Source organism: Mus caroli, chromosome 16 (genome assembly GCF_900094665.2).
Source record: "Mus caroli chromosome 16, CAROLI_EIJ_v1.1, whole genome shotgun sequence".
Taxonomy (NCBI): domain Eukaryota; kingdom Metazoa; phylum Chordata; class Mammalia; order Rodentia; family Muridae; genus Mus; species Mus caroli.
The window spans coordinates 83,251,099-83,270,521 of record NC_034585.1 but is presented as its reverse complement, the minus strand read 5'-3'; the positions used below and the strand labels follow the sequence as shown (position 1 = coordinate 83,270,521).

Sequence of the window (19,423 nt, the reverse complement as noted above, 5' to 3'; positions counted from 1 at the left end):
TATTAAAAAACTACAAAGATTAAACAGGTGCATCCAAAAACTCCAGGTCCAGTGCTTGATGTGTCAGGTTGAATTGGAGCAAAGCCAAGTAGAAGAACCTGAACCATAACTCAGGAACAGGAAGCCATAAACTCCGTAATGCAAAGATCTAAAGCCACTGGACCCGAAGTCCCTCAAAGTAACATCTTCTAGACAATATCAAGTTACCCACTAATCTCACAATCTGCCAGAATTTGGAGAAGAAAGAAGCTATTAATGGAAGGATGATAAGATATCAGTAGGGGTTAATCAGGAAAACAATAGCTTCAGAGCATAGACGGACCTGGGAGAGTTAAAGACTTAACAGTTGATCCCATAGATGCCTGATCCACAGATTGGTCTGTAGCATGGTTGGCAGGAACTAGAAGCCATGTAGGTTGGGTAGTAGAATGTGGACCCATAACTCAGGGAAGGGAAGCCATAGACTCCACAATCCAGGGATCTAAAGCCACTGTTTCCACAGCCCACTGGGTAGCAGCTTCTAGATCCATAGGCCAGGGAACTGCAGCTTCTGGACCCAAAGCCCAGAGAGCCAGCATATGTGCCCTGGCAGGGACTGCAGGGTGTGGAGCTCCTGGGGTAGTAGCAGGGCTTCTGGCAGGGGCTGGGCACCACACAGGACCTCTGGCAGCGGATGGGCTCAATGCAGGTCTCCTGGCAGCCAGTGTTCAGAGAGGAGCTGAGCTGACAGGTGCTGGGAGAGCAGCGGATGGGCTCAGTGCAGGTCTCCTGGCAGCGGATGGGCTCAATGCAGGTCTCCTGGCAGCGGATGGGCTCAATGCAGGTCTCCTGGCAGCCACTGCGCACAGAGGAGCTGAGCTGGCAGGTGCTGGGAGAGTAGCTGGTAGTGGTGTAGACCAGGTTGCTGGGGTAAGAAGAACCATTGCAGGAACCTGAGGAGGGCAGGCAGCTCCTAAGGGAGCGGGAGGAGAAGTTTCCAGAGCAGCAGTTGTAGGCCATGTTGAAGAGGGGATGTGAGCTCTACTGGTTGTAACTGAGAAGATTGTGAGTCTGAATGTCACCTTGTGGAGCGCTGGGTTTATATACTCTCAGAAGCAGGTGTGGTACCCAACAGGGCCGTCCTGACATGTTTGTGTGCTTCCTCGTTTACAAATGTGAAACTCAGTAATCTCTGTAATTGCATTGCATTTGCATAGCTTTCTGCCCATCATGTTTATGGGTGCTGTCGTTTTATTAAAGTAAATGATGAGTTGTTCCTATGCCAGAGATGCCATGACTGTTTTACAGTAATGCCTATTCGATCACGTCCCCCCAAAGGAAATCCCTCCTTTTCCTCTTTCCCTCATGACATAAATTTTATGTGTTTTGTCATAGGATGTTATGAGGAAAATACGTTTCTTCCCCATGTGTGGCATGACAGTAATTTGCTGTCCTTATGTTAATGAATTGAGATTATTACTTTGTGTTTTCTATGGAACCTACTGAAGATGGCTCTTACTTGTCACCATCCTTCTCATTTTCCAGTATTCTGTATGGATTGTATAACATTACCTATGTGGTTTAACTCTAAGGACAGGGAAACAATATAAGCCAAGAAAAGTCAAATGCGGTTGAACCCAGGAAGACAGAGAAGGCAGTTGAAGTTTTTGTGATCACAAGTGACAGAACCGAGGGGCTGCATCACAACCATGTGATTCTATCAGTCTCTCTCTCTTACCTCTTTGTCCTGAGTCCTTTCAAATGGGGGAGATTCTAGTTAACAAAATGATGTGCAAAACACGAATACAAACAAATTATGCCTGTACTGTTTAAAAATAAAGTCTGATGTTAGATAGCAGATAATTCATATAGATTTTTTTTTCTTGGCTGTGTCAAGTAGAGTTGATGAATAATTTTTTTTGAGTTGCATATGTACTTTAGATTTTTGTTTACATTTTGAGAGAGACAGAGTGAGACAAAGAGAGAGAATATGAAGTCAAATGAATAAGAAGGATCAAGAAGGATTTATGAATGACTGGGAACAAGAAAAATGATTAAAATATGTCACATCAAAAACCTTAATAATAAATATGTGATTTAATTAATCAAAACAATCAAACAAGTAAAAAGTCAGAGTTTCACTTAGGGCGTTATATCTAACCTATATCCAAATAATGTCTTCTGAGACAAAGTTTGGCCCTCTCCTCATATAACCATGTATACTTTATAAGAATAAAATTGAAATATGGATGCTTTTACATTTATCACTTAGTCTTAGCAAATGAATGTGTTGATATATCAGTTCTGTGCATAGCAATTCAATTGTTTTCAATAACTTTTACCTATACTAATAATAAGGTCTTTTTTTCCATCCTTAAAGAAGAAATGAAACAACAACCTACATAACACAACAGCCCATTGGTGGAAAAAAAAATATCACCTAGAGTAAGGAAAAATCCATTTCATATTAGACATAGCAAGTTTTACAAACTATGACAATTTGATTTCATAATCTGGTCCTAAGAGTCCTAATAATGCTCTCCAAAGCTTTATGACTGTTGTCACAGTGGTAGTAAAGGCCAGACATCTTGATAATAGATTGAGAATGGTACCAGGAAGTTCATTTGTGAGTGTAATACATATATTACTTGATAATATCCAGCCAAATGGAACGATTCCAGCAATTAACCCGGAAAAGCATAACTGTGAAAAACGTGTGTAACTCAAGTGTTCTTGGGAGCCATGGTTTTCCATAGCTTGTCAGTCACCATTTCCACCATTTGCTAGTCTATCATTATCAATAAGTCTTGATCTCATTGGTTTTGAACATATAATTTGAATATTTATATGGTAGAACTATAGGTAATTTTTTAAATGTTGGTGTAGAAAACATTGGTCATGATTTCAAATAAATAGTGGTATATTCCTCGAACTGACAGATCAACATATCCTCTCATCTGCTAATACTAAGAAATACTTTTTAAAGCAGTCCTTTATATTACTTTATATTACTTTTATTCTTGAAGTAGGTGGTTATGTGAGAACATTAAAGATTAGCTTAGTAGATATTATTTAGATGTGGCCTGCACAGAGATGCCAAAAGCATCTGAGCTTTTATAAATAAGCAAACAATTGAAATGATATTCCCTTTTTTTATTAGATATTTTCTTTATTTACATTTCAAATGCTATCCCGAAAGTCCCCTATACCCTCCCCCTGCCCTGCTCCCCTACCCACTCACTCCCACTTCTTGGCCCTGGCATTCCCCTGTACCGGGCATATAAAGTTTGCAAGACCAAGGGGCCTCTCTTCCCAATGATGGCCAACTAGGCCATCCTCTGCTACATATGCAGCTAGAGACACGAGCTCTAGGGGTACTGCTTAGTTCATATTGTTGTTCCACCTATAGGGTTGCAGACCCCTTCAGCCCCTTGGGTACATTCTCTAGCTCCTCCATTGGGGGCCCTGTGTTCCATCCTATAGATGACTGTGAGCATCCACTTTTGTATTTGCCAGGCACTGGCACAGCCTCACTCGAGACAGCTATATCAGGGTCCTTTCAGCAAAATCTTGCTGGCATATGCAATAGTGTCTGGGTTTGGTGGCTGATTATGGGATGGATCTCTGGGTGAGGTAGTCTATTCTTTCCCAACCCTGTTTCACATGTTGAAGACAAAATTTGTATCTCAATTCTCATATCTATCAAAAACCATTTTAATTTTCAAAGCTGTATAAGATTAGATTTGTTGGGACTTTGAATTTGTTTTTCTTCTCCAGATTCTCTCCTAAGAGCTCAACAAAACCAAAAGTTCCTAAGACCCAGAGTGCCTCTCTGTATTTCCTTAGGTACCACAATCTGCACTCTCTATTATAGTTTATCATCAGCATCTCCTAGAAATTATTTACTTTACCTAAACTTAGTCACTCCCTGGGATTAGTTCTTGCAAACCAACCTTCTGTGGAACCTACAGGATAGAGGGCAATACTCAACTGAGTCTCTTTGTCCCTGAAGAGTTAAAACTGACTTGTTCATGCTGGTACAAAACAGATAAGAATCCAGTGTCATCTCAGGCCATGCCAGACACCTAGAATATGAAATGGTCTCCTTTTATAATTTCTTTGACTCCATTCATAAAGGCCCAAAATGCACTGTGCTTGAGACTCTGCTTCAATACTCTCCTTGCACCCACCACAGCTTTAATCTCTGTGTTTTCTCTTGCCTTTTAGGTTCAATCTCATTCAATGTATTCTGTTCTTCCCTAGCTAGTGCAGGTAAAGAACATGGGAAATACTATGAATCCACAGAGAATAATAATGAACAATGAGAAATAATGCCAACAAGTAATCTTTCAAAGGGAACACAAAGTGATGCTTGCGATTCATTAACTAAAAGAAGAGCAATTTCTTTACATCTCCTCCTATGGAAGAAAAGCATATTCCTCAGAACATTTGGACAAACATATAAAAATCAGACCATATGGAAAAACAGAGATTTTTCCGGGACACAGCGAATAGCTATCATTGTAAAACAGTCATGGCATCCATGACTGGCTCATTGTCATAGCTATAAGAAAATTGCAACACCCATAAATACACTATTCAGGAAACTATTCATGGACAACTGCACATTTGTAAACCAGGAAGCACTCAGACACACCAAGGGTGATGCTATTGGGTACCACACCTGCTTCTGAGGGTATATAAACCCAGTTCTCCACTGGGTGACATTCAGACTCAGAATCTTCTCAGTTACAACCAGCATAAGATACATCTCCTCTTCAACATGGCCTACAGCTGCTGCTCTGGAAACTTCTCCTCCCGCTCCCTTAGGAGCTGCCTGCCCTCCTCAGGATCCTGCCGTGGCTCTTCCTACCCCAGCAACCTGGTCTACACCACTACCACCTGTTCTCCCAGCACCTGCCAGCTGAGCTCCTCTCTGAACACTGGCTGCCAGGAGACCTGCACTGAGCCCATCCGCTGCTCTCCCAGCACCTGTCAGCTCAGCTCCTCTCTGAACACTGGCTGCCAGGAGACCTGCATTGAGCCCATCCGCTGCCAGAGGTCCTGTGTGGTGCCCAGCCCCTGCCAGAAGCCCTGCTACTACCCCAGGAGCTCCACACCCTGCAGTTCCTGCCAGGGCACATATGCTGGCTCTCTGGGCTTTGGGTCCAGAAGCTGCAGTTCCCTGGCCTATGGATCTAGAAGCTGCTACCCAGTGGGCTGTGGAAACAGTGGCTTTAGATCCCTGGATTGTGGAGTCTATGGCTTCCCTTCCCTGAGTTATGGGTCCACATTCTACTACCCAGTGTATGTGGCTTCTACAGGATTTCAACCTTCTTGTTATAGATCAGTCTGTGGTACTGGCTTCTAGAAATTAAAGTTAACTCTGTATTCTTACAATATCAAAATCAAATTCTCTATGTTCACTATTCATCGTATATAATTTTCCTTTTCTCTTTCCAGTAACAATTTTTTTCTCTTCTACTTTTGTTAGAATCTTAATGTGTAATCCCTCGTATGCCTTAAATATTATGCTATTGAAATATCTATACCTATATCTCTATCTATCTATCTATCTATCTATCTATCTATCTATCTATCTATACACATATATATGTATATATACCAGCTATTTAGTGTTTATTCAAACCTATTTGAAAACTGAAATTTTATTCCAATAAATTTGTGCAATCTGAAGCCTCAATGCCTTGTTGATGGTATTATTATGTTGTTTTTATGTTTGCGTTTATGGGTTGGGGGACTCAACTAAATATCAAACCTTTATCCAACTAGATTTTGAGAGCAAATAGTTTAGTTTTGCCATGTTCATATTTTTTGATTAGTGAATAATAGGAAGATTGCAATTTGAATTGCAAATAAGGATTACAAAAGTGAGAATTGCCTAAGATTGAAAAATATGAATAATTTTTTTTCTTCCAGATTGCTATAGTATATAATTTACAAAGTTATGCTTATTTTCTGAGAAAACAATTTAAGTCTAGTATGCAAATATGAGTTTTCGACCAAATTCATGTTGAATTCAACCAATCAACTTTGAAAGACTCTCAAGATATAAACTTTTTTTCTTGAAAGTGCTACATTTCTAACACCCAGAGTTTAGACACTTCTGTCCCATTTTCTCAAAATATATGAATGGAGAATGATAATTATCTTAGGTGGTAATACCTGGGTCCAGGAATTGGGCCTACTTCCTGATGTTTTTCCAACTCAGTTTCTTCCAACCTAGAAAAAAATGCTAGATTTTCTTCACTTGTCTCACTCTGATTGTTAAAGTCAAAGATCCAGGTATAGTTTGTTTGAGAAAAATAACCAGGAAAAGAAAGCTGATTCAAAGCAGTAGTGTATGATCCGTTAGTACATCAAGTTGGTCCAGAAGGGAGTCATGGTCTCATAGGAAAGATCAGAGCTGACCAGGGAAGGAACACTTAGGCTTCAATTTCAGGACTGCTTAAGTCATGGACCAAAGGAAGGGGTCAGAGATAAGCCTGGGCACCAATTCTGTAACATAGAGTGGAAGCTATGGACTAAAGATGGTATTAAGGTACCCAGACTTCAAGAGTTCCACAGCAGGAGTGGGGAGGGGTGAGAACTAGGGATGAGACCATGTTGCCTCAACATAGGCCACTCAGGTCTAGAAGTGAGAACGGTTGCCTGTGGATCTCACCCACCCAACACATCACTGAGTTGGGATAAATTTTTATTTGTAAATATGGTCATATTTATTTAGTGAAATTAGGTACATCTGTGTTTGTGTATGTGTTAGAGTTATAATGTCCTTCTGATGAAGTTCCTTTAAAAAATGTAGTGACATTGAAGTCTTCTAAAAAGTTGTGGTTTAAAATTGATGTTGTCAGATGTGAGGTTATCTACAACTGCTTAGTTTCTAGGTCCATATCTTTGGGATACTGGTTTCCATCCTTATATCCTAAGATAGTGTCTATTGATAGTGGCAGCATGCATTCCCTAGAGACAGATAAATGATGGGTTTTGATTTTTAACCCAATTGGTTAGCTAGTAAATTTCTATTTGAAAACTTGAGATAATTGAATTATACCCCAAAGTTTTGTATTATTACCACGTTGTTCTTTTTAGGGGGTCTCTTTATACTAATAATTTACTGGTTTGCTATTGTTTTTTAATTGTCAATGTCCCTTTGAGTTTGTTCATATTTCTCCTCGGTTCAAATAATTCTTTCCAGTATGCTCTGTAGAGCAGCAGACTTAGTGATCATAAACTGCATTATTATGCTTCTCTTGTAGGGAATTCATACTTTTCTTTTAATTTAATAGATAGTTTTTCTGGGTATAATAGTATGGGTTAGCAGTTCTATTCTCTTAGAGCTATAAATTGAATTATAACTCATGACCCTAAAGGTTTTTATCCAATAATCATGCATTATTCTAATGAGCCTACATTTGTCTCTTACATATTTCAATATAGTTTCAATATTCTATGTTTTTAGTATTACCCTATATCTCATGATGTTTCTCTGAACATCCTGTAAATGTGATACTCTATAGGCCTCTTGTACCTGGATAGGCATCTCTATACAGTTTTAAGGGGTTTTCTGTTAGTAGTCTCCTTCTATGAACACAATTTGAAAGTATTTCCCCCATCTTGTTTCAAAGTTTTTCCATGCTACATCGACATTCCTTTAAACATTTTAACATTGAAGAATACTGGGTATTCCAATTCTTACTGCTTTTCACTAGACCTGAATATTATATTTTCCATGCAAACTATTCTTTTAATGAGACTTTCCACTGATTTTTTGTTGTTGTTGTTGTTGTTTTGTTTTGTTTTGTTTTTCAAGGCAGGGTTTCTCTGTGTAGCCCTGGCTGTCCTGGAACTCACTTTGTACACCAGGCTGGCCTCAATCTCAGAAATCCACCTGCCTCTGCCTCTGCCTGTGGAGTGCTGGGATTAATGGTGTGTGCAACTGTGAACTGTGCCTGGATCCACTGACGTTTTAACGGAACTTATTGAGATTTTTAAATTTCCAACATCATTTCAGCTTAGGTTTTCTTTATCAATTCCATTTCTTTATAAATTTTGTTTTTATATTTTGAATTGGATTACTCATTTCACTCAGCTATTTGCTTTTGTTCCCTTGGAGTATATCTATGTCTTGTTCAGTTGTTTGAACATATGTGAAATCACTACTATAAATTCCTTTTCTAGAATATTCTCTGGGCCTTTTTCACTATAAATGTGGTAATATTGTGTTGCTTTTGATTCTGGACTGGGATTTGAGTTTAGAATATTTTGTTGAATATATTTCTTTTTTTTTAAATATTTTTTATTACATCTTTTCCTCAATTACATTTCCAATGCTATCCCAAAAGTCTCCCATACCCTCCCCCCCACACACACTTCCCTACCCACTCATTCCAAGTTTTTTGGCCCTGGTGTTCCCCTGTACTGGGGCATACAAAGTTTGCATGTCCAATGGGCCTCTTTTTCCAGTGATGGCTGACTAGGCCATCTTTTGATACATATGCAGCTAGAGTCAAGAGCTCCNGGGTACTGGTTAGTTCATAATGTTATTCCACCCATAGGGTTGCGGATCCCTTCAGCTCCTTGGGTACTTTCTCCAGCTCCTCCATTATTTCTTTTTAAAAAAAGAATTTAGAACTGGGCAGTGGTAGCACATGCCTTTAATGCCAGCACTTGGGAGACAGAGGCAGACGGATTTCTGAGTTCCATCCCAGCCTGGTCTACAGAGTGAGTTCCAAGACAGCCAGGACTACACAGAGAAACCCTGTCTTCAAAAACCAAAACCAAAAACAAAAAACAAAAAGCAAAAAACAAAAAACATAAAAAAAAAACAACAAAAAAAGAATTTATTCTTCATGTAAGAGTATACTAGTGTCTGTGCTGATTTGTTAAATAAAGGAAAACTGAAATAACTTTCAAACATTTCATTTAATCATAGTGCAGTAAATTAGCTAGTTGTCAATAATCATAGAAACCAGAGAAAGTATACAAACTTATAGAGTTTGATGATAATTGTGATACAAAAGAGATTAATATGAAAATGTATCCATAGAGTCACATCAAAATAAAAATACAAAATGCCAACATCTTTGGGATATAACAAAGGTAGTAGTATGAATAAATCTTATAGCAGTATTTTTTTACATTGGAATTTTTTTTGAGACAGGGTTTCTCTGTATAGCCCTGGCTGTCCTGGAACTCACTTTGTAAACCTGGCAGGCCTCGAACTCAGAAACTGGGATTAAAGGCGTGTGCCACCATGCCTGGATTTTACATTAGATTCTTAAGAAATTTAAAATTAATAACTTAAGAATATACTCTACCAAAAACTAAAGCTAAATGTAGTACATTGAAAGATAATTAAAATAAGAAAAAATATGTAGTGACAAGAACAGAAAGCACTGAAACCAATGCAAGTAAGATAGTTCTCTGATAAAATAAACAAGATGAAAAAAATCATTAGCTTCTCTCAGTAAAATAAGAAAGAGAAGAGACACAAATAAATATAATTTATAAAGAAAAAGAAGCCATTACAACAGATACCAATGAGATCTGGAAACAAATTGAGGACAAAAATACAGAACACTCTGCTTTATTTCACTTCGTTGGAAAGACTAAAAGAAGTTGAAGAATTTATAGGTTCATATAACATATCAAATTAAAGCAAGAATAAATAAAAGATGTCACCAAAGCTTTGATAAAAAGTCCTCAAACAAAAAAGGCTCAAATCTAAATAAATGCATTGCAGAATTTTATCAGAAATTCAAAGAGTTACTCAAATGTTTGATGAAATGGAAAATGATTGAACATTATAAAATCCTTTTTACAAACCTAGTTTTACACTGACATCAAAATCAGAAAAACTCAGAACAATAAGTAGATAAAATTACAGATCAATTTGCCTGATGAAAATACTCTCAATAAAATGCTGAAAAGGCAAATTCAATATTAAATCAAAAAGACTATGACCAAATTGGCTTCATTCCAAAAATACATGGCTGATTCAACAGATCTAACTGAACAAACATTATGCATCACAAAATTAGACACAAAATCAGAAATAATATATTCATATTAATAGATGAAGGAATCGCCTTTGGAATAATTCAAATTTCCTTTATGATAGAAATTGTAAAGAAATTAGGGGTAGGAGAGTATAGTTTGACATAATAAAGCCTACATATGAAAAGCCTGTCACCAACATGGTTGATGGAGAGAGAGAGAAAGCATTTGTACTGAGGCCAGAAAAGATGAATGTGTCCACTCTCTTCATTCCCATTCAATATAGTCTTCAAAGTCTTTGAGTGAAGAGAAAATAAAAATAAATATAAGGATACAAATAGGAAAACAAGACGTTAATTTCTGCCTGTATTCAGATAATACAATTCTACACAAAAGAAGCCCTAAAGATTCTATTAAAAATACCCTTTAGTGCTGATACTTTCAGAAAAGTGGCTAAATAAAAATTAACACACAAAAATCAATAGCCTTATTGATTACAAACACACTAAAAATATCAAGGAATCAATCTTATTCACAGCCACAGGAATATACTTAATAATCAGCATAAACAAGGAAATGAACGAGGCATTTACAATGAAAATTTTAATACAATAAACATATAAATTAAAAAAGAATCCAAAAAAGGAAAAAAGCTCTATACTCATGGATCAGAAGAGATCAACTATCTTGTGAAAATGGCCATCCTACCAAAGGTAAACTACACATTCTATGAAATATTAATGAAACTTCTAGGCCTATTCTTTATAGACATAGACAAATCAATGTAAAAATATATGCAAGGATGCAACTGAGATAAGCCAAAACAATTTTGAACAGCAATAAAAATATATGAACATACTTGATGCCAAATTATAGCATCAAGCTATAATATTACATATTAAAAACAGGACTGATGTCAGAAAGGTGCAATAATCAATTAAAAAACAAGATTTGGGTATTAATGCAATACAGCTACCTAAGGTTTTCAGTGGGGATGACCTTAGCTGAAATGCCCAACAGTGGGGAGATAGAACCTGAAGAGATCACCTGAGCAGATAGACAGGACCCCGAGTGAAGGGATGGGACCACCCAACCATCTTCAAAATTTTTAACCTAGAATTATTCTGGTCTAAAGGATATGCAAGGACAAAAATGGAGCAGAGACCAAAGGAAAGGGCATTCAGTGACTGCCACACCCATTCCAATAAAGACTGCATGGCAGGCCCAAAAGCTTGGACACAGTCCTGAGGCAAAATGTTTCATGGAAACTTAGTCTCCTGGAGGCTTGGCATCCTGTAGCATGAATGCTCCAAACTTGTCCTTCCTTGTGTTAGTCAGTGAATGGATCTGTGTGCTTTCTTTCAGAGTTGTTTTATTATAGGTGCCTCCAAGACATGATTTTACAAATACCTAAATCAGGTTGAACTTTACTTCCTGGCATTCACCAATGTCCTAGGCAGTCCTTGAGCTGACCCTGGGCTTGGAATTTTGTAAGAATGTTACTCATTCAGACGAAATGCCCCAGTGTTGACAGTAATCAGGCATCTCACAGTTTGCCGGATAAGAGCTAGCAACCTCAGGGCTAGTTCAAAATAGTAAACTTAGAATCCTCATTACAGCCAGGTATGGCAGACTACATTGCATATTAGAAGAAAGTTGGTGAGTTCTTTGGACAAATGAGATTCCCTACAGACACTTAAAAGAGCAGCCAAGTTACTCCCATATGCAAGAATTTACAATGGCTCAGGAAGAAGAAGGGTTGTGGTTTAAGGAGGAACTACAGTATTGCATTATTCATGAGAAGGTTGGCAAGAGCAGAACCCCCCTGGTGCAAGCTTTCACAAGACTCAGAGGAATAGCATAGATTATGACTAGGGTGTGAAATCCTCACCTGGCTCCTGTCAATAGCTGACTTTAGATAGGGCTGATCTTATCTCAATTGTAAACATTACATGGTTCCTGTCAGTCCTTATATATGCATTTTTGTTTTGTGTCAGATAACTTCAATGTACCTTGGCTGATGTGTCACATAACTTCTTTGTTTTCTTCTGTAATATAAATGTGATGCTCACCTTGAGAAATTACATTCAGATACAGCACTCTCTCTGGTGTCCACCCTAACAACTCCTTGTCTACCTGAATACAGAAATCCTGGTTTTCCAAGGGTTGAGGGAACGACTGAGTCCAGTCCGTGGCAAGTGACCAGCCCAATTTGGGATCCATCCTATACCCAGTCACTAAACCCTTCCACTATTACTGTTGCTATGTTGTGCTTGCAGAGAGGAGCCTAGCATGGCTGTCCTCTGAGAGGCTTCACCAGCAGCTTACTGAGACAGATGAAGATACTTACAGTCAATCTTTGGACTGAGGTCAGGGACCCCTATGGAAGAGTTGGGGAAAGGATTTAAGGAGCTGAAAGGGATGGAAACCCCACAGGAAGAACAACAGTATCAACTAATCCAGACTGCCTTGTCTGGCCTCAGTTGGAAAGCATGTGCCTAACCTGTAGAGACTTGAAGCTCTAGGGAAGTAGGATTCCCAAGGGTGGGGGCATCCTCTCAGTCGTAAAGGGGAGAGGGAATGAGAAGAACTGCAGGAGGGTCCAAAGTCTGGAAAATAAATAAGTAAAATAAGTAATTTTTAATTTTTAAAAAATTATTTACATTTCAAATGTTATTCCCTCTTCCCAGTTTCCCTTACACAAGCCCTCTATCCTCTCTCCTCTATCCCCTCCTCCCTCCCCGCCCTGCCCACCCACTCCTGCCTCAGTGCCCTAGCATTCCCCTATTCTGGGTCATCAAGCCTCCACAGGACCAAGGGACTCCCCTCCCAGTGATGCCAGATAAGGCAGTCCTCTACTACATATCCAGTTGGAGCCATGGGTACCCCCTGTGTTCTGTCTGGTTGGTGGTTTAGTCCCTGGGAAATTTGTGGGGTCTGGTTGGTTGATATTGTTGTTCTTCCTATGAGGTTGCAAAGCCCTTCAGCTCCTATAATCCTTATCTAACTTCTCCATTGGGGTCCCCATACTCAGTCCAATGTTTGGCTGTGTATATCTACATCTGTATTGATCCAGTTCTAGCAGAACCTCTCAGGGGATAGCTATACCGGGCTCCTGTCAGAAAGCTCTTCTTGGTATCAGCAACAGTATCTGGGTTTGGTGTCGGCAGATGAGATGGATTTTTAAAAAATAATAAAAGGAACAAAATCATCCATGGGAGCATGTCAGCATCTTCAACAAGTAGTGCTTGGAATCATGGATTTCAACATGTGGAGAAATTAAAATAGACTCCTGTATCTCACCCTGCACAAAATTCAACTCTGAATAGGCCAAGAGATTCAATGCAAGGCCCTTTACTGTGAAACTACTGGAAGATAAAGTAGAGAGTATATTTTAATTTACATGCACAAGTCTGGATTTTCAGAATAAACACTCATTATTATACTGGAAATCTGTTTGATCATCAACAGATGGAACCTCATTACATTCACAAGTTATGTACAGCAAAGAAGATCATTGATGAGTGAAGAGGTAGCTTACAAAATGGAGGAGCATATTTGGCAGATATACATCTGACAGAAAATTAATGTCTAGAACATATTAGGAACTTTAAAAAGAAGCATCAAGAAAACAACCAATTCAAAATAGACTATAGAAAACAATAACTCTCCAAAGTAGAAATTGACATGTCTAGTTAACTCTAAAAAAAAAGTTCAATATACTTAACAATCATGGGAATACAGCTTAAAATAACTTTAAGATTACCCCATTCAAAATTGATAAGATCAAAAGTACAAATGTCAATGAACGTACCCCCATGGATGTGGTACACTATACACTGGTGCTGCTAACAACTAATGGTAGTGTAATCCTTCTGGGGATTGGTATGGAGATTTTCCAAAACTGGAAATAGAAGAACCACAACGCTGAGCCCTTCATGAGCAATCCGAGGTACAAATCAAGATATAATATCCTACAGTAGAGTTGCTTCCACATCCAAGCTCCTTGTGGGCCCATTCACAGTTGTGAGAAAACAGACTCATCCATGCTGCTTACCAAAAGATGGGTGAGAATATGACACTTATACCCAAGATATGACTCAGCTGTAATAGAATCACCAAGTATATAGGTAAGTGGAGGGAACTGAGGAGAAATAGTGGGTGACATCACTCTGCCACAGAAATATAATCACCATATGTTGTCTCTCTGACAGATTCTTGCTTTGAAAACATTTTTTTTTCTGTATTTAGCCTAGAGTACATATGGAAGCTGGGATACTAGAATAGGACCACTCAGGATGCATACCTTAAAGTTGGCATCGATAATATAGGAAGAGCAAGGGAATACCGGAGATAGAAGGTTCAAAATTAGAGCAGTGTGGGGGATGGGTAGCTATGACTTCATAATGCTTAACCAAGTTGAAAGGTATAAGAGAAATCTGTGCAAAAAAAAGTAGGATCTTTAAACCAGAGAAAACATTTCCATTTGAGGGGATAGTCAAAGACATTTGTATTCCTGTGCATTCTTCAGAAGAGCATACAGAGAATAGCTGTTATGGGCAGGTGGGGAAGCACCCTCATAGAGGCGGGGGGNGGGGGGAAGGAGAGGATGGGGGGCTTGTGGAGAGAAAACTTGGAAGGGGAATAACATTTGAAATGTAAATAAATAAAATAACAGACAAAAAAGATGGTCATATACATTAGCAGAAGCAAGGATATGTTGACATAAGACTCAGATAAACATTTTATTTATTTTTCAATTTTTCTCATTTATGTCAATAAAATACCTTTTACTTATATTCTTAGAGAAAAAAAAAAAGAAGAGAGACACAAAACAGTCACAAAAATACTAAACAATGAAACACACCAAGTATGAAATGCCATGCCATTAGCCAAAGAAAGATACCACGGAGGACAAAATGCAGCCAGCTTCATGTCAGGGTTGCTCAGTGTTTGGAATACAGATTTAATTCTAGCAATTTGATTTCACAATCTGATCCGAAGAATCCTAATAAAGCTCTCCAAAGCTTTACTAGTGTTGTCACAGTGACAATAAAAGCCACAAGTCCTGATGATGTCATGGTGAATAAAATAAAGTGTGACTCCTGTGATCAAGTCCACTTGCCGTCGTGGTAGCCATGCTAGGCTAGGTGAGGTTATTTCCAATATGAGTTGAAATATTCCAGCAAAATGTGTGTGTGTGTGTGTGTGTGTGTAGTATGTATACTACTGACACTCACAGTTTTCCCAAAGTAGTAAATTATTGACTTCACTTGTATCTATGGCAGCATATCCTAGCCTCTTTTTATTGAACTTAGAATTATACTTGCTTTACAAAGCATAACATTTTTCTAGAAGCTTCCTTTTGTTGATGAACCACACATTCCATGATGAATTTCCAGTCTTTTCCTCACATCCTATCTTCTTTCTGAATCTTGTGACATCACTGTATTCCAGGCCTTAATATGACCTCATAGTTGGTTCACACCCCTCCAGCATAGCTAACTAGAACTAACTAAACAACCGACTAGCTAAAACTAGGGTATTATTTACAGTATTGAAGATATGTCACAAAAGTTTGGCAAATTAATTATTCTTGTTAATTTGGTTCCGTATTATTGGAAAGAACAATTGATATTAGTCATATTGATTTATAAACTGAATTATAAAATATTAATAAGAATAATTTAAATAAATGACACTTTTCAGAATAATGAAGGTTTCTAATGCTTTCTAAAATGTAACCAAATTGTATTCTATCAATTTATCATATGTCAAAATAGTTAAAAGTATTTGTGAAGAAAAATTGTTTACTGCCTTTTAAGCTTTATCCTAAATCTGATTTTTAAATTTTTTTCTGCAATAGATTTTGATCATGTTCTTTCCCCTGTCCCAAATCCTCCAAGATCTTACTAACTTTTGTCCCAATCCAACTTCACATTCATTCTCATTATCTCTCTTAAAATCAAAACAAAATAAATAGAAATTAAAACAAACAAAGCCAATAAAGCTAATGAGAGAGGTGCGATAAATGAAATCAGTTTGTATGAAGTGATTTCCAGAAGGGCAGAAGCACCAAAAACTTTTGTCTCTAGGAACTAACTCTCTCTCTCTCTCTCTCTCTCTCTCTCTCTCTCTCTCTCTCTCTCTCTCTCTCTTTCTCTCTNTCTCTCTCTCTCTCTCTCTCTCTCTCTCTCTCTCTCTCTCTCTCTCTTTCTCTCTGTTTGTGTGTGTGTGTGAATCTGTGTCTGTGTGTAATTTATAGGTCAAGAAAGAACAAGGAAATTTTTTTGTTTGTTTGAAATTTTACCAGGATTTGACCTAAAATTTTGGCAAACTTCCAACCCATTATGCATTTTATTTCCCTCTTGTCTGAAAGGAGGAAAATCTTTTTTTTTTCTCTTAATCCTTTAATAATTAAATGAGATTTCTTTGTCTAGTATTACCTTTATCTATGTTGCATGCAATCACAGGTGATCACACAGAGGCCATGACACGCCACGTTATGGGGTCTTTACACAGCTTCTGTGATAAATATCTCACCTGCAATAATCTGAATACATCTTTGTGACTTATTTATCTCCACTTTTACATGGAAAGATTTGTTGTCATGTCTCCCTTTAATACTTATGATAATGCATGAAATTATGAGCTTCAACCAATCAAAGAAAGAAGGTGAATGAAAAATGTCTTTCCCTGTACAGATACAGGAATAGACAACCCCAGGAGTCTTTATTAATGCCATGGAAGTCCCTGGAATATGAGATTCTAGTAGTTCACTATAAAAACACCAAAATGTACCTTTTGATTGTTTTTCTTCCGCTTTCCCCCCTTAATGCCCACAGTACATGTAATCTTAAGCCTCCATTAAGATATTATGTCACATAAATTGCACCCAAAAGTTTAAGTTCAACTCATTTGGGATGCAGAGGAAAACTCGTGAGTAAAACTTTCTTTCTTTTTTTCTTTCTTTCTTTCTTTCTTTCTTTCTTTCTTTCTTTCTTTCTTTCTTTTTTGGTATTTTTATTGTCATAGCTAAAAAATATTATCTTACTTCCAGGAGTACAAACTTTTTTTCCTGAAAGTTTTATGCTATTTTGAATGAATTTGGTACATTTCAAGAATCAGAATCCACGTAGATCTTTTAAAATGTATTTTCTTATTATAGTTTTATTTCTTTTTGAAATATTTTATTAGATATTTTCTTTATTTACATTTCAAATGTTATCTCCTTTCCTAGTTTCCCTTCCAAAAATCCCCTATCCCCCCCACCCCCTCCCCAACCCACCCACCCACTCCCCTTCCTGACCCTGGCATTCCCCTGTACTGAGGCATAGAACCTTCTTAATAGAAACCTTCTTCTGTTGCTTGAGGTTGAGCATGGGTGCTGTAAGGAGGTTTCCAGCACCTCCTGAAAGATGATCCTAGCCTTTCTCCTGTGTGGATGAGGTGCAGGGGTCTTACCAACCTCCGGAGGCAGGAAGACTAGCATTTACATCAACTAGTAAGTGTCTGTCTTGAGAGGTGTTCAAAGCTACTCTCTCCTGACTGAAAACGTACAGTCACATACTAGACTTAAGCTTTTGCCTATTCACACATGTCACCCTGTCAATTATACATCTTATTCTTGGTCCTTGCATTTCTAGTTCCCGTTCCTAATTGCTTTGTTTTTCTGGCTCATCAGAAATTCATGTCGTTTAATCTCAGGCAATTCACACTCTAGTTGAGCCCTGTTGTTTCCTCACAAATGTTGATCTCCCTAGAAAGAACAACTGCCAAGAAAGAGAATCAAACTAATGCAAAACTGTGTCCCCAAATCCAGCTGGATAATCATCCTGAACTTATGTACATGTCCCAAACCACAGGTGCCAAAAATCATGAGTGCAGTAATAATAACATGAACAATACATGGAGCTTTCAGATTGCACAAGTTTATTAGATGCAATTTTCAATTTTCAAACGACCTTGGGTCAAAAGCAAATAGAATGTGTCTATATCAACAGAACAGAGAGTAAAGCATAATTTCTGGATAACCCACTAATCTCATAATCTGCCCAATTTTTGAGAAGAAAAAGTCATTAATGGAAGGATGGTAGACTATCTGTAGTGATTGATCAGGAAAACAATAGCTTCAGAGCATAGACTGACATAGGAGAGTTAAAGACTTAGCAGCTGATGCCGCAGAGACCTGATCCCCAGGTTGGTCTATAACAAGGTTGGCAGGAACGAGAAGCAAAATAGATTGGAGAGCAATATCTGGACCCATAACTCAAGGAAGGGAATCCATAGACTCCACAATTGAGGGGTCTGAAGCTGCTATTTCCATACCCCACTGAGTAGCAGCTTCTAGAGCCATAGCCCAGGGAACTGCAGCTTCTGGACCCAAAGCCCAGAGAGCCTGCATATGTCCCCTGGCAGGGACTGCAGGGTGTGGAGCTCCTGGGGTAGTAGCAGGGCTTCTGGCAGGAACTGGACACCACACAGGACCTCTGGCAACTAATGGGCTCAATGCAGGTCTCCTGGCAGCGGATGGGCTCAATGCAGGTCTCCTGGCAGCGGACGGGCTCAATGCAGGTCTCCTGGCAGCCAGTGTTCAGAGAGGAGCTCAGCTGGCAGGTGCTGGGAGAACAGGTGGTAGTGGTGTAGACCAGGTTGCTGGGGTAGGAAGAGCCACGGCAGGATCCTGAGGAGGGCAGGCAGCTCCTAAGGGAGCGGGAGGAGAAGTTTCCAGAGCAGCAGCTGTAGGCCATGTTGAAGAGGAGGCTGAGAGTTGGATGTTAACAGGGAGATTCTGAGTTTGAATGTCACCCAGTGGAGAGCTGGGTTTATATACTCTCAGAGGCAGGTGTGGTACCCAACAGTCTCATACTTGATGCATTTGTGTGCTTCCTGGTTTACAAATGTGCAACTCAGTAATCTTTGTAATTGTAGTTGCATTTGAATAGTTTTCTGCACAGTATATTTATGGGTGTTGTAATTTTGTTATAGTTAAGACAATGACATACTGCTTTGTCAGAGATGTCATGACTATTTTACACTGGTACTTATTCCATTGTGTTTAGCAAAATCCCTCCTTTTCTTCTTGACACAGTTGGATGTGTTTAACCAGGGGATCTGATAAAGAAAAGTATTTTTACTCCCATGGTATTGAATGATAATAATATGCATCTCTGTTTGTTAATGATCTGACAGAATTTCTTTGAATATCCTGTGGAACCTACTAAAGATTAACCATTGACAACCATTCTTATTTTCCAAACTTATGCCATGCGGATTACACAGTTTTACCTATGAGTTTCCCCCAGGAGACAGCAGCATGTTAACTATAGAAGCTAAGGAAACCTGAGAAAGGTTGGGCCAAAGAAGAGAGAGAGAGCAAGTGAATGATGAGTGTCATCATCCCACAGAGCAGAAATATAAGAAT

At 38.6% G+C, this 19,423-nt stretch overlaps 3 protein-coding genes across 4 annotated transcripts; 1 reads left to right on the top strand and 2 right to left on the bottom strand.

Moving 5' to 3' along the window:
* Window positions 1-339: 339 nt before the first annotated feature.
* LOC110312068 (keratin-associated protein 13-1-like) lies at window positions 340-999 on the bottom strand. Its single transcript, XM_021185619.1, has one exon. It carries the CDS (start codon window positions 997-999, stop codon window positions 340-342), a length of 660 nt encoding a protein of 219 aa, XP_021041278.1.
* A 3,712-nt stretch (window positions 1,000-4,711) lies between these two features.
* On the top strand, window positions 4,712-5,675 carry LOC110311991 (keratin-associated protein 13-1-like). Its single transcript, XM_021185563.1, has one exon. The coding sequence runs from the start codon at window positions 4,763-4,765 to the stop codon at window positions 5,348-5,350; it is 588 nt and encodes a 195-aa protein (XP_021041222.1). The 5' UTR covers window positions 4,712-4,762; the 3' UTR covers window positions 5,351-5,675.
* A 12,489-nt stretch (window positions 5,676-18,164) lies between these two features.
* LOC110312076 (keratin-associated protein 13-2-like) lies at window positions 18,165-18,749 on the bottom strand. Of its 2 annotated transcripts, XM_021185628.1 has the most exons (2): window positions 18,561-18,749; window positions 18,165-18,515 (listed from the first exon to the last, which is right to left on the bottom strand). In XM_021185628.1, exons 1-2 carry the CDS (start codon window positions 18,747-18,749, stop codon window positions 18,165-18,167), a joined length of 540 nt encoding a protein of 179 aa, XP_021041287.1. The 2 variants fall into 2 exon arrangements, with proteins under 2 accessions (XP_021041287.1, XP_021041286.1); XM_021185627.1 differs by having other exon boundaries at window positions 18,165-18,749.
* Window positions 18,750-19,423: the final 674 nt, after the last annotated feature.

What these genes read in the sequence shown, in the direction of transcription:
- LOC110311991 (XM_021185563.1), top strand. Translation starts at nt 4,763, where the DNA reads ATGGCCTACAGCTGCTGCTCTGGAAACTTCTCCTCCCGCTCCCTTAGG.
- LOC110312076 (XM_021185627.1), bottom strand. Translation starts at nt 18,749, where the DNA reads ATGGCCTACAGCTGCTGCTCTGGAAACTTCTCCTCCCGCTCCCTTAGG.
- LOC110312068 (XM_021185619.1), bottom strand. Translation starts at nt 999, where the DNA reads ATGGCCTACAACTGCTGCTCTGGAAACTTCTCCTCCCGCTCCCTTAGG.